At 57.7% G+C, this 14,276-nt stretch overlaps 1 protein-coding gene and 1 long non-coding RNA gene across 15 annotated transcripts in view; one reads left to right on the forward strand and one right to left on the reverse strand.

Moving 5' to 3' along the window:
• Positions 1-222: 222 nt before the first annotated feature.
• LOC145522561 (uncharacterized) lies at positions 223-5,702 on the reverse strand. Its single transcript, XR_014066033.1, has 2 exons — positions 711-5,702; positions 223-571 (listed from the first exon to the last, which is right to left on the reverse strand). It is a non-coding gene; the product is annotated as an uncharacterized LOC145522561 (long non-coding RNA).
• A 171-nt stretch (positions 5,703-5,873) lies between these two features.
• Positions 5,874-14,276, forward strand: part of FLNC (filamin C) — a 28,054-nt gene continuing 19,651 nt past the window's right edge. For all 14 annotated transcript variants that reach the window (XR_014066034.1, XR_014066037.1, XR_014066036.1 and 11 more), the window contains exons 1-7: positions 5,874-6,577; positions 11,063-11,311; positions 12,834-12,931; positions 13,064-13,214; positions 13,308-13,426; positions 13,603-13,680; positions 13,890-14,052. Coding sequence is in view for 10 of the 14 variants with exons in the window: in XM_081531258.1 (XP_081387384.1) it covers positions 6,223-6,577; positions 11,063-11,311; positions 12,834-12,931; positions 13,064-13,214; positions 13,308-13,426; positions 13,603-13,680; positions 13,890-14,052 (1,213 nt within the window). In the remaining 4 variants the exon portion in view is untranslated. The remainder of the gene's footprint in view (positions 6,578-11,062; positions 11,312-12,833; positions 12,932-13,063; positions 13,215-13,307; positions 13,427-13,602; positions 13,681-13,889; positions 14,053-14,276) is intronic.

A 14,276-nucleotide genomic window follows, 5' to 3' on the forward strand; every position in this document is an offset into this window, starting at 1 on the left:
ATCTGTGTGTGGGCCTTCATGGCTTAGTTCTTACGACTTCTTGAGCTATTTACCCTCAGAGATGACTTAAAATCATCCAGACTCCTAGCAGTGAACTGAAGGGAGTCCAGTGGCCTCGGGGTTGGAATTCTGGGTTTTCACTGCCACAGCCCAGGTTCAGTCCCTGGTTGGGGAACTGAGATCCCACAAGCCATGCAGTGCAAACAACAACAACAAAAAAAATGCTTTAACTGTAGTTTTTAGTGAACAGACTATGTGCAGAGGGCAGAGGTAGGAGAACCAACACGAAATGGTGAAGTCTCCAGGCACCAGTTGGCTTCCCAGGTGGCTCAGTGGTAAAGAATCCATTTGCCAATGCAGGAGATACAAGAGAAGCAGGTATGATCCCTGGGTTGGAAAGATCCCCTGGAGTAGGAAATGGTCACCCATGCCAGTATTCTTGCCTGGAACATTCCATGGACAGAGGATCTTGGCGGGCTAGAGTCCAGAGGGCCCTAGAGAGTTGGACACGGCTGAACGACGAAGCAAGCACCAGGCGCCAGCAACAATGGAAGAGTGCTGCCATCACGGGCTTGGAGGGGGAAGAGGGGGAAGCAAGATCTGGAGACCTGGCGTGGGCCAGACACACACAGTGGCCAGAGGGGCTATGGCCTTTGTCAGAGCCATGGTGAGATGGGGAGTGTATGTGCTACTACACCCTCTCTTCTCACCTGCCAGTTCTCTGTTGGTGTGTCTCATTGGCAGATCCCAACTAGCAGCTAGAGAGCAGAGGTGTCCAGTGTTTCAAGAGGTGACAGTCTTTCAAGGTCAGCCTCCTGCAGTTTGGAGCAAGGCAAAGAACTGAGTTGATCTAAGTGGGAACAAGCAGAATGATGAGAATAATTTATGAGTGTTCCTGTTGACCTTCGTTCCTGCAGAACCCTTTGTGATAGGTTGTTCTCGTCATGGATGTTTCCACGTAAAAGCCCACAGGGACTTCCTTGGTAGGACAGTGGATAAGAATCCGCCTGCCAATGCAGGGGACACAGGTTCAACCCCTGGTCCAGGAAGATTCCATGTGCAGTGAAGCAGCTACACCCAGGCACCACCACTACTGAGCTTGTGCTGTAGGGCTCCCGAGCCTCAACTGCTGAAGCCCATGCACCCTAGAACCCATGCTGTGCAACAAGAGAAGCCCCCACAATGAGAAGGCCGCACACCACAGCGAAGAGTAGCCCCCACTTGCCCCAACTAGAGAAAACCCACACACAACAACAAAGACCCAGCACAACCATAAATGAAAAATAAAAGAAAGTCTCCAAGTGTAATCATACACCATAGTGGGCAGAATGGTCCCCATAACTGCTGGTTTCCTGGGACTCTCATCTCTGCCTTCTTTCTACCTGATACCAAAGGAGTTTATTTCGTTTCTCCCAAATACCCAAAGCAGCACATACCTATCGAGTGTATACTGGGGTGGGCACTGCTGAGCACTAAATTAATTCATTTCTTCCACAGTCTTTTCCTAGGGGGAGTAGCAAAGACATTTAGAATTAGGAGATTTTAAAATTGTGTGCAGCCCAGAGGAGTGGCAAGGCTGACTGGGAACCCTAAGAGACCTGGGGCCAGGGTCCAAGTGGTGACCAGCCCCTATACATAGGGTTGCACGTAGGCAGATTGAAGGCAGTGCCACAGGCCCCTTTTGCCTCCCTCTAAATAACTCCTCTTTGAAGACAGGGGATTAGAGGGGACTAGCCCCTTGCTACTCAAAGTGTGGCCCACGGACCAGCAGGATGAGCATTGTTAACTCATTAGGAAGGCAGAATCTCAGCCCTCAGCTCAAGCCCAGACACAGAATCTACATTTTGACAAGATCCTCAGTTGATTAGTATGCACAATAAAATTTGAGCAGCACTGCCTTCAACTATATTAGGTTGCATATTCTCAGTTGTAACCTAATTGAAATTCCTTCACAATCTACCTGCTACCCTGTCCTCTTGCTGTTGAGATTGTGCTTTTTATCCAGTTTAGTCCAGCCACCAGTTGGCTGGAGAACATGTGCAGTGGAAAGGACCGGAAGATTATCCACCAGTGAGTATCATTGCTTTAACTTCGAATTTGAAACCAAGATGGAGGTTATGGTCTGGGAGGCAGTCAGCCCCCGTTAAGGGCTTTTATCTGGTCCTTTCCAGGCCCAAACCCAGAGCCTGCGATCACAGGGAAGTAGTCCTTTTCTTCAGTCTTTTTGCTTAGAATATAGAGCTCTTCCCTTTAGGACACTTGTCCCTCTGGGCTCATCTTAGAAGACCATGCTCCTCGTTAATTTGGGCTCTGTGCTTTCTGGTCTTGCAGGTGCACTGTTACCAGAGCAGATTAAATAGGTCTACCTGTTGAATGTGAAACAGCCCCTTGAATTAGCTTTAAATCTACAGGGATGTCACAAGCAGGCACGCACCCTGGCACAGGTACAGATAGAACCAAGGACTCAAAACACCTCCATCTCCCCCCTCTACTGCCCTCTGCATAACTGCTTCCTTTCTGCTCTCTCCCTGCACCACGGCCCCCCCTCTGCTTTCCCTTCCTAGGCCACATGCTAGGCACACCACCTGCCACCTCTGTCCACGACCAGCTGCTATTAGAGGGCAGAGTGGGTGGCTCTAAAGATGGTAAGTAGTACTCTGGCTCTGATTCTGGCAGGTGGAGTGTTAGGATGCAAGGAAGGGAACAGGGCAGCCGAGGAAGATGCTGCAGTGGATGCCACATGGGGCAGAGGTAGATGTGAGGAGGGCCCAGCTCACTAGAACCCATGTGGTCCCCAGGATACCAGCAGAGGATGCAAACTGTTTTTTCTGATCACCTATTAGCTGCCCAGCACCATGCTAATCACTTTACCTGTTATCTACTTTCACATCTTCACCCACAAAAAAAAAAAATCCCTATGAGAGTACTATTAATTCCATTTTGCAGATAAGAAAACTGAGGCCCCGAAGAGTTACATTGCCTGATCACAGCTATAGAACCAGAGGTGAAGAGGCTGGAATTCAGCCTAGGGATCGTCCCAACCCTACCACACCTGGGCCAGGACCATGTCAGTATCACAGACTGAACAAAGTGCCTGCTGGGAGCCTGGCCAGCCTGGTGCCATCACAGGTGACTGTGGAAACACAGGATCTTCATACATGGCCCTTCAGACATGGACTCGCTCACTCAGATGCTTCTCTGCTCAAGTTAAATATGGCCAGCATTGGTGGCAGAGGAGTAGTGCCCCTTGGTGGGAGAGGCAGGGCCAGGTGAAAGGCCAAACCTGGTCTCCTGAGACAGGTCAGCGGGTGGTGAGTCAGGGGGCTATAAACAGTCTGTGGCTACAGCAGCAAAGCCCCCAAATACTCAGCTGATGAAAGCCCCCGTAAGCCCCTCCAGGAGACCCTGCCTGGCTCTGAGAGGAGCACATCAGCCCTCCTCCTGGAGGCAGCCCCTGCTTGGCAGGCCCCAGGACCAGCATTGTGCACGGCCTGTTCCAGCTCTCATGGCCTGGCCCGGGCTCATGGGCTATATTGAGGGCTGAGTCACCAACCTGCGCCTGGGTAGCTGACTGTGACTGGCTGGCTAGGGCCTGAGTCAGGCCCTGATTTATCCTGGAGAGCAACGGGCTCTGGTTTCTGGGGGTGGGGGGAGGGGAGGTGTGAGAAGGGTGCCAGGAACCATCCTTGGCACCTGGCACCCTCTGCCGACCATTCACTCACTCCCCTGGGGCTGCATACAAACCTCTCTGGAAGAGAGGGAACGAGAAGCAGGAGAGGGGAGTCCTTTGTTCACTTGCTGGCTTCCCTCTGAACTCCCACTACCTTAAGAGAGAACCTCAACTACTGGAGAACTTTGGGAAAAGCCCTCACAACAAGACTGTGAGCCATTAGGGTTTGTAAAAGGCTGTCAGCTCCAAGCAAATTCACTCGACTCCTCTTTCTTCTCCCCAGGAGCTCAGGGAGAGGGATCCATCCTTTTCCAGATCTATATATCTCAGTTTCTTCATCATTGAACCCCGAACTGGCACCTCAGGTTGGGTGTCAGAAGTCCGCCTTTTTACACACACACACACACACACACACACACACACACACACACACACACACACACACACACACACACACACACTTCCCTTGTGAGACCCAGCTACGTGTCATGTGTCCCCAGGAGCTGGGCATCTCTCCACAGGAGAGCTCAGCCTCTCAAGCAGACAGACAGCACTGATGGCTGATGGCTGGTCCTGGCCATGGGACAAAGGTGGCATGGGGGGAGCGAGAGTTCTGGAGACAGGCAAGGGGGTGCCAACAGGAGAGTGGAATTCCTGAGCACCTCGTCACAGGCAGCCGACAGAACATGAGCTGCGGGGCCCAAGCTATTTATATCTCGCCTGTCACTCTCAGGGCCCCCAGAGCTCCCCCCCTCAGAAGTCACGCACAGCAGGTCCCTTTTCTGTTTCTGGTCCCTTCTCTCCTCGTCCCCCTCCTCCTTAACTGATGAGAAAGGAAAGAAATCGTTCATGGAGCCCTTTCACCATTAGCGCTGCTCCACCACCCCACACCCCTGCACCAAGCTCCTGAACTTCTTCCCTCAGACTGCCCTCAGAGATGCCCACCATCCCTTCCCTTTTCACTGGGCTTGGCTGGGGAAGAGCAATAAGGTCAAATGATTCACCGATTTCAGTTATCACACAACTTGAGTTGGGGCCCAAACTTAAGGGTCCAGAAGGATGGGAAAGTGGAGGAAATTTGGCCTAAAGGGGGTACCAGGAGGTGTGGAATACATGTTATCCTACAGAATCTCAGAATACATAGTCTCCTTATATAAGTATATTCTACCACTTTTTCACCTCATCCCAGGCCAGCTGCTCTGAGTGCCTCAGTTTCCCTGCTGTCAGCTGCCCTTGGCTTACCCAGAGCCCAATCCTGCCCAGACTTCCTGGCGGGCTCCCTAGGGCTCTCCATGTCCCCCAGCCCCCATCACACCTCCCCGTGGCTGCTCTGGGCAGGGCTCTCTGTCTCTTGTCTGGCTAACCTGCCCTCTGACTGGAAGGATCTGCCCAGTGGCCCAAGTGGGCACACTGCCGAGGGGGCTCCCTGGTACTACAGGGCAGAGGCTCTGCCTCCTCTCGCGTCACCTTAGTTGAGTCAGACTTGGGGGAAGGGGGCACAGTGTGACTCACTGGGTACGCTTTTCCTGAGCTCAGCTTCATTCTGAGAGGATGAGGGCAAACAGACTGGTGACAGGGACAATGAGTCAGGGGTAGCCTCTGTCTTTCTTTCCCCTGTGACCCTGGAGTTGCTGAGGGTTTTTTTTTTTTTTTTTGGTTGCAGAGGAGACTTTTCTACCTGTAAAGCGGAGCACCCCCACCCCAGGCCTTCTCCCTAATCTGCCTGAACGGCGTTGTTGCTTCCTCTCAGTCTATCTACACACAAGCACACACACTTCCCCTGCTGGTCCGCAGGTGGACAATACCCTGGGCTAGCAGCCAGGTCTCCCCGGCCCTGTCAACAGCCCTGCCAGCAACCAGTCCAGAAAATTCTGTCAACACCCGATCAGCGTGTTTTGCCCTAACCACTGGCCTCAGTTTCCCTTTGCATCTCTTTAGTCCTGCAGGGTAGGGGGTATATATTTCATCTCTGACTAGCGATGCTTAGTTTTGGGGTGTTCGGAGCCCTCACTCTCCCTAATTTTCCAGCTCCACTCTTCATCCGTCCAGCTCAGCAGCTTCGGGCCAGAGCCTCCTTCCCCGGGGAGGGGGACAGCAGACCCGGGACCCCAGTCTGGACCCCAGTCTGGACGGAGGGCCGCGTGGGGGAGGGGAGGGGAGGGGAGGGGAGGGGAGGAGGGAGGGAGGCGGGGCCGGCGGGCTCGGCGCGGCCCCCACCCGCGGGCCGGGCGGCATTCCTGGGAGGCCGGCGCTCTGACGTGGACCCGGGGGCCGCGGGCTCGGCGGGGGGGACGCGGCCCGGGGGCTTCTTAAACCCCCCGCCTCAGCCCGGCCCGCACTTTCCAGCGCACCGCTCCGCCCCCGGAGGGAGAGAGAGACACACACAGAAAGAGCGCAGCCGAGGAGCCGAGGAGGCCCGCCCGAGTCCCGCCAGCCAGGGGCGCGAGAGAAGTTCAGAGTCGCGGAGCGCACAGCCGCGGGTCCCGTCCCGGAAAGCGCTCCCCTAGCCCGAGCCCCGCCGACCCCCAACTCCCGCCCCAGCCCGCGCCAGCATGATGAACAACAGCGGCTACTCCGAGGCCCCGGGCTTCGGCCTGGGCGACGAGGTGGACGACATGCCGTCCACGGAGAAGGACCTGGCCGAGGACGCGCCGTGGAAGAAGATCCAGCAGAACACGTTCACGCGCTGGTGCAACGAGCACCTCAAGTGCGTGGGCAAGCGCCTCACCGACCTGCAGCGCGACCTCAGCGACGGGCTGCGCCTCATCGCGCTGCTCGAGGTGCTCAGCCAGAAGCGCATGTACCGCAAGTTCCACCCGCGCCCCAACTTCCGCCAGATGAAGCTGGAGAACGTGTCCGTGGCCCTCGAGTTCCTCGAGCGCGAGCACATCAAGCTGGTGTCCATCGGTCAGTGTGGGCGGCGAGGTGGCAGTGCCCAGACGACGGGCTGGCCCACGGGGACAGGGTGCTCGGGACTGGGTGGGCGCGCGGGGAGCCGAGGCAGGGCCGAGGGGGGGCCCCCTCGGCACCGGGAGAGGACCCTGACCCGGTTCTCCCGGAGCCCGCCCACGCCAGCCCCGAGGGGGCCCTGCCTTCACACTCCGCTCTGGTCGCCGGCATCCCGAGGGGGCCCCCCTGAGGACATCCAGCCCCGGCCGTTTCTGAGGCCTCCAGCTTCAGCTCCCCTCGCACGCTCTTGGCCAACCTGCTTCTACCCCCTAGTCTCCTTTCTTGGCACCCACACCCCCAGCCCAGGCTTGAGAGGACCGGGCCAATGCTCATTGCCAATTCCCAGGGGCGCCCCCTCCACCCCAGACAAAGCAAATGGCTTCCCAGCCTCCCAGCACCTCCACCGGGGAGGAGAGGCTGAAGGCAGGTCCCTGTCGCTGCCCGGTCCCAGGGATCCGAAGGAGAGCGGGAGAGCGAGTGGCTGGGCGGGCACGGGGCCCGGGCCCCCCGCCGGCATGTGCTCGGCAGCTGGGTTCAGGCCCGGGGGCCAGAGCCGGCAGGGCCCGGCCTCGGAAACCTAAAAAGGCTCTGAGCGAGCGCAGGCAGCCTTAACCCCTGCCTGTCCTCCATCGGCTTCAGCAGGCCAGGGAGGGGGCTCCCTCCCGTCCACTCCCGGCCCCAGCCCACCCCCTAAGTCCCGATTGGCTACAGCTAATGATCTGGGCTGTGGGGAGGGAGGCAAGGCCTGGAAAAGGGAGGAAGTCATTGAGTGTAACCAGATTTGGAAGGTGTGTCAGTGCTGGGTGGGGGTGGGGAGGCACTCCAGGCTGGGGAGCTGGGGGAGCTGAGGATGGATTCTGAGAGCCTAGCAGTTGGCCGTTCCCTCTCAGCTCTGCAGTGACCCCTTCAGGCTGGGGGCCTGGGCAAGACCCCTACCCCTATGGTGAGCTCTTAAGAGTCCTGATGTGATTTTCAGGAAAGTGCCCCTTGATGGGGTGCACCCCAGGGCCCCAGAAGGGGAATTTCACAGGGGGCCCAGTGACCACCCACCCAGGCTGCCCCCAGAGATTTCTTCAGATAATTGAAGGTCTGTCCATCCTCAGCCTCCCTCAGGGCATCTCTGGGCCTCCTGAATTAGCAGCTGAGGTCAGTCTGGGGCCCTTTGGCCCTGTCCAGTCCCCTCTATGCCTTACCCCCTCCTGCCCCAAACTGCGCCCCCCCCACCCCACCCGCTCTGGCCTGGAAATAGCCCTGCCTCCGTGACACAGCAGATGTCTCTGAGCTTTCCAGAGGACAAGGCTGAGGACAGGGGGTGGGGGAGGGGGCCACCCTGGTGTGTGTAGTGGGACTGAGGGTTGCCCAAGAGTGTGTGTGGTTGGGGGCGGGCGGGGCAGGGGTCAGAGAGGAGTCAGCCCTGGGCCCTTCCACCCCCCTGGCAGCTGCGATCTGACCGCCTGGACTGACTGTCCCAGGTGGGATCCTGAGGGGAGAGCCTGGGGCCTCACCAAGACTTTATAGGAAATGGCTCGGCCTCCCCCTCCCCTCCCCGCTGCGGGGGCGCTTGGCCCCTCTCCTGGCCTCATCCTTCCTGAGCGCACACCTCTCCCCTCCCCCACGGTGGTGCCTCTGGCTCCAGCCACTTGGCTCAACTGTGTATGGAGAGGCCGGCTCAGAATAGAGGGGGAAGGAGGGAAAGCTGGCTTGGGGGCGGGAAGGAACCCTTCTTTCCCGTTCCTGCGGGAAACTGTTCCCCATTTGGGCCAAGTGGCTGACTCCAGCGGCCGATGAGATAAGCTGTCAGCAATTCAGCTGCTGGGCCCGAGGCGGAGGCTGGAGGGGAGGGGGCACAGACAGCAGCGGCTACCCATCCTTTGGGAAGGAGGTGTCAAGGGTTCCCCTTTCTGCTTCCTCTGGTTCCCTAGGTCCCGCTTAGTGGTGGGAAGGGGCTGGGACGGGGGCTTCTCTAGGCACCATCTCAGGACTGAATGTGAGCCTCTAGGCACCTCACATCACTTTCCAGAAGTGGAGTGGGAGCTGGGTGTTGAGCAGTCCTTCTGAAGGAGGGCAGGGTACACAGCCCGGGTTGAAGGGGCAGTGTGCCCTCCTTACCCACACCGCCCCCTCCGCCCCTCCGAACAAAGAGGCCTAGAGGCCACTCTGTCCTGCAGCTGTTCCCCAGTTGCTATTCCTTCTCCTGGAGCCAACCGCCGAGGGAGGGGCAGGAGGGGGCAGCAGCTGTCCCGGCCCCTCCCTCACTGGTTCTCTCCTCTCCCACTCCACGCAAGGCCTGGGGTGCCCTCAGGGACTGGCTCTGGAGCTCCTCCCACCCCTCTGGTGGTATCCCCAGTGGGGTGCGACAAAGGAAGAGGCCTGGCCTGAGCGGAGCTCCCCTCCTCTGCCTGGCCTCTGAGAGGGAGGAGGGCGAGGAAGGTCATTGCTCCCAGAGTGGGACTCCGGACCCACCCCTCTCCTGCCACTTGCTGTCTGGCCCAGGGCCAGTTGCTGGGGAGAAACCTCTCCCTGCAGCAAATATGAATGACCCCCCTCACTCCCCCACCCCTTCCCAATCCTGGCAATCCTGGGGGCCTCAGGGCCTCCCTCCCAAGGATCTGGCTTCAGTTTGCAAGAAGCACTTCTGGGTGTGCGAGCACCAGCTTTGGAGGCTGTCAGGGTTGTGAGAGGCCGTGAGGCCCTGGGTGTCAAGGCTGTGTGAAAGTGTCCTGGGCCTGTGTGTGTTAGAGAGAGATCGCACCAAAGCACCGGGAGGCTGGGAGTGAGTGTGTCATGGAATCTGCAAGCTGCCAAACCATTGTGCTGCAGCAGAGCCAGGGGGAGAGGGGGCGGGCCTGGGGAGCTGCTGGGGAAGGAAGGATGAATCAGTGAAAGGGTGGAGGAGCCAAGGGGACCAGAGCCCAAGACCAGAGGGACACAGAGACTGAGATTCCCCTCATGGGGGCAGGTTGGGGAAATGCTGGGGATGGGGTGGGAGGGGCATTCTGGAAAAGATATGTAAGGGGGCACCTCCAGCCCCACCCTTTCCCCATCTCTCTGGTAACACCAATAAACAAGGCTGAGTCTTTCACCCCCTCTCAACCTCCTGAAAGCAGAGCTCAGGGAAGCTGGTGGATTTCAGGCCTACCTTGTCCTTTACAAGTAAGCTGGTTTCCAATGACCTATACTCTAGGCCACCTCTGGCTCCTGGATCTTTCTCTCTGGCTGTTACAGGGGAACTGGCCCCCCACCCCAAATCTTGGAGTTCTGGTCCATAATATTTATCAAGGGAGGGGATGAGTCTCGAGTCTCAACTCCTGAGACTTGAGTCCACATGGGTAACACTCCCCCAGCTCTTGTGAAATCTCACTGGTCCGTGCCATTAACAGAGTGTGTACTGTCCCCAACCCCTCCTCCCAGAACTTTGTTCCAAAAGCCTTTTATAGCATTCAAAGGAGAATTTGGCTGGAACCAGGTCGGTCCCACTACTCTTCAACTTCAGTTTTTAAAATATTCATTCAACCAGTATTTATTCAGATTTTACTAAGTTCTAGGCTCTGAATATATATAGAGAAAAATATAATATCTATAGTGAAAGAAGGCAGACAAAAAAGGTACATACTGTATGATTCTATTCATATAAAACTCTGGAAAATGTGAGCTAATGTATAGTGACCAAGAGCACATTGGTTGTTGCCTCGAAGGATAGACTAGGAAGGGCAGGATCACAAAAGAAAGGAAACTTTGAGGAAGGGTGGATGTGTTTACTCTCTTGATTCGTGGTGATGGCTTTGTGGGTACGCACATATCATCAAATGTAGGGCTCCCCTGGTGGCTCAGATGGTAAAGAATCTGCCTGTGGTGCAGGAGAACCAGGTTCAATCCTTGGGTTGGGAAGATCCCCTGGAAAAGGAATGGCAACCCACTCCAGTATTCTTGCCTGGAGAATCCATGGACACAGGAGCCTGGCTGGCTACAGTCCATGGGGTCGCAAAGAGTTAGACACGACTGAATGACTAACGCTTTCACTTTTCACATATTGTCAAAACGTATCCAGTTATACTTTCTAATATGTACAGTTTGTTGTATATCACGCGAAGAAGAAAGGAAACAAAACAAAACAGTGTCTGCCCCTAGAGACTTACAATCTTGCATAACAGTATAGATGCTTATAGCCTGATAGGAGGCCCATGCAAGCGTCGTCAAAGAGTTGAAAGTACCTGCCTAAGGGACATATTGGGACGCAACCTTATTCTGAGGGGGGTGGGAGATACATCAAGGGCTGAGACTCGTGGGGTGCAGAATGTGGTAGGCAGAGAAGTGATAGGTTCCAGGAGGAGGAGTCCAGACCCAATGCTCAAGCAGCAGCCTCAGAAGCTGGGCCAGGAGAGGGAGGGCGCTGCACCAGGAGTGGGGCCCTCATGAGCTCTGCTTGTCCCCTCCTCCCTGCAGACAGCAAAGCCATCGTGGATGGGAACCTGAAGCTGATCCTGGGGCTCATCTGGACCCTGATCCTGCACTACTCCATCTCCATGCCCATGTGGGAGGACGAGGACGACGAGGATGCCCGCAAGCAGACACCCAAGCAGCGTCTACTCGGCTGGATCCAGAACAAGGTGCCCCAGCTGCCCATCACCAACTTCAACCGGGACTGGCAGGACGGCAAAGCTCTGGGCGCCCTGGTAGACAACTGTGCCCCTGGTGAGTGGACCAGTGGCACACCGTGGCTCCCCGAGCTGGGAAGGGGTGCGGGATGAGCTGGTGATGCCAAGGCTTGTGTTTGTCAGAATATGTGTCCCAGAGCTGGGGGATCAGGGCCTCCTGCCCCAGCTGAGAATCATTGCTGGAGTTAGACCCTTCCCGATGAGTTGCCAGATCCTGCAGTGGCAAGGACACCGAGGTCCAGAGAAGGCCAGTGAATTGTCCAAGATTACACAGCTTATCTGTGGCAGAACTGAATCAGAGGCCGGCTGGGACCTGGAACTCCCTGCTCCATGAACTTCCTATTTTGCTACACAGGGGTCATTTCTGCTCAGCCAGCAGAAAGAAAACGTGGTGGGACTTGTAGAGAGAAGGCCAGGACTTTAGGCCTGGAAAAGGCTGTTCTTTGCAAGCCCCTAGGATAGCTTTGAGAAGGGGTTGAGGCCCAGGATGATGTAGGCTGAGGCTGGTGTGACACTGCCCCAGCGGCAGGTGACCCCGCTCTGGCCTGGGCAGGTGGGGGCCACTGAGGGCCCATGAGAAGACTTAGAAATCACAGACGAGAATGGTACCCCACGTACAGCTCCCTTTCTGACTCTCATCTCCTGATAACAATCTGTTGTCTCCCTACCTCTTGGAGCCGTGTCCCCCTGGGGGAATCCTCCCCCAGCCTGGGGTCAGCCGGGGAGCAAGGGGTGGGAGGCGGGGGCATCGGCCGCCTGGGAAGCATTCCCAGCTGCTGAGCCATTGCCCACGGCTGGCTTGGCTGCCAGGAGTGAGCTCAGCTGTTCTGGCCAGTCATGGATTCCAGCTTTTGAGCTGGTCCCCTCCCCGCCAGGGAGCATCACCCTCCTTCTCCAGCTCTGTCTGGGACCAAGCATCCCCTAACCCCTGCACCCTTTCCCAGGAGTGACCTGTGGCTGCCTCAGTGGTCCTCCCATCAGAAGGGCTGGGTTCTGGGTGGCCAGAGAGAACTCGGCCTCTCAAACAAGCCCTTCAGTGCCTTTATTTCCCTGAGGCAGAAGTTAGGAAGCAGAGAGAGTCTTATGCTCTGAGGCTGATGTGGGAAGTGCATGGACACCTAGGGCTTCAAGGCAGCTGTGAGGAGACCTTTCAGGAGATGGGTCAAAGGCACTCGTGGGATGGGGACTGCCCACCCCTGCGGCCACTGGAATGAGGCGGGGGGTCTGTGAGGGGTGCCCTCCCCAGGGTTTGGTGTTCAGCGTTGGTGCTGGGGCCTGGACAGGCCAGAGGCCGGCTGGCAGGACTGGTGCCAGGCTGCGTCAGCTGGGGCAGAAAGGCCTCATTGTTGGTGCTCGGGAGGGCTGCGGTGCGTCTAAACAGCGATGGGCATCCCGGCTGATGGGCCGTAAGGTTGGGGGTTGGCAGGAACCTGGCTGGTCAGGGGCCTGGGGCCATATGGGAAGGGAGAGTAAACCCATGGCCTGGGAGGGTGTTGGTGGAGCAAGTGCCCTGCATCCTGCTTCCCCCTCATCATCACTTCCCTCTACCATCTCTCCAGGCCTCTGCCCTGACTGGGAGGCCTGGGACCCCAACCAGCCTGTGGAGAACGCCCGGGAGGCCATGCAGCAGGCGGATGACTGGCTCGGGGTGCCCCAGGTACACTGGCAGACGGGGCGGCGGAGAGCAAAGGGACCCGGAGAGGGCCAGGGGTGGGGCTGGGTCTGTGAGGCTACCTGGGCAGGATGCTGGGGACAGAGAACACTTTCTGACTCCCTTCCTCCCTGGCAGGTGATTGCTCCCGAGGAGATCGTGGACCCCAACGTGGATGAACATTCGGTCATGACCTACCTGTCCCAGTTCCCCAAGGCCAAACTCAAACCTGGCGCCCCTGTTCGCTCCAAGCAACTGAACCCCAAGAAGGCCATCGCCTACGGGCCTGGTAGGTGTTGAGCCCTGACGGTCTTCGCTGGGCAGCTGGACATGGGCTGGGATGGTTCTCCCTAAACTCTGTGGCTCTGCCTTCCGCCCTCAGGGATCGAGCCCCAGGGTAACACCGTGCTGCAGCCTGCCCATTTCACCGTGCAGACAGTGGACGCTGGTATAGGCGAGGTTCTGGTCTACATCGAGGATCCCGAGGGCCACACCGAGGAGGTATGGAGAGGCCACTGGGGATCGGACAAGAGCACAGACCAACAGCCGGGAGTGGGCTGGAGATGGCTGCTGGGGCCACCCTCCAACGCTGGAGAAGGGGGAGGCCTCACCATAGAGGTTTCAGGAAGCATGGGGTCAGGAGGAGCTCTGACGGCCAATCATTTCCCTTCCCATAGGCCAAGGTGGTTCCCAACAATGACAAGAACCGCACCTACGCTGTCTCCTATGTGCCCAAGGTCGCCGGGTTACACAAGGTATCCCCCTATAGGCCCTCCCATGTCTTCCCCACTCCATTCACATCCTTGCATCTGGCTAAATGGACCCCTCTCTCAGCTCATACCCTGCCCCACCCCCATGCATCAGCCCCACTCGCCTCCCACCCCACTTGGCTCTGCCCCACCCCTCAACCCCCCTCTCAGAGCTGCTCTCCTCTAGAAGCTCACCTTTGGCCTCTGACCTCCAGGTGACCGTGCTCTTTGCTGGTCAGAACATTGAACGCAGCCCCTTTGAGGTGAACGTGGGCATGGCCCTGGGAGATGCTAACAAGGTGTCAGCCCGTGGTCCTGGCCTGGAGCCCGTGGGCAATGTGGCCAACAAACCCACATACTTTGACATCTACACTGCAGGTAGGGATGGGCCCTTCCACCAGACACCCCATGACTGTTCATGGTTGGGGGAGGGGGCTCGGGGCCAGGGGCAGGGCCTGGCCAGAGGGCTGTGGTCTCAGGGTGAGGGAGCCCTGAGCAGGAGGGACACCCCATGACTGTTCATGGTGGGGGCACCTGGGGGCCAGGGGCAGGGCCCAGCCAGGAGGCCGTGGTCTCAGGGTCGGGGAGCCCGGGCAGGAGGG

The sequence above is a fragment of the Giraffa tippelskirchi genome, chromosome 10, assembly GCF_054371585.1.
Source record: "Giraffa tippelskirchi isolate mGirTip1 chromosome 10, T2T-mGirTip1v1.2.pri, whole genome shotgun sequence".
NCBI classification, from domain to species: domain Eukaryota; kingdom Metazoa; phylum Chordata; class Mammalia; order Artiodactyla; family Giraffidae; genus Giraffa; species Giraffa tippelskirchi.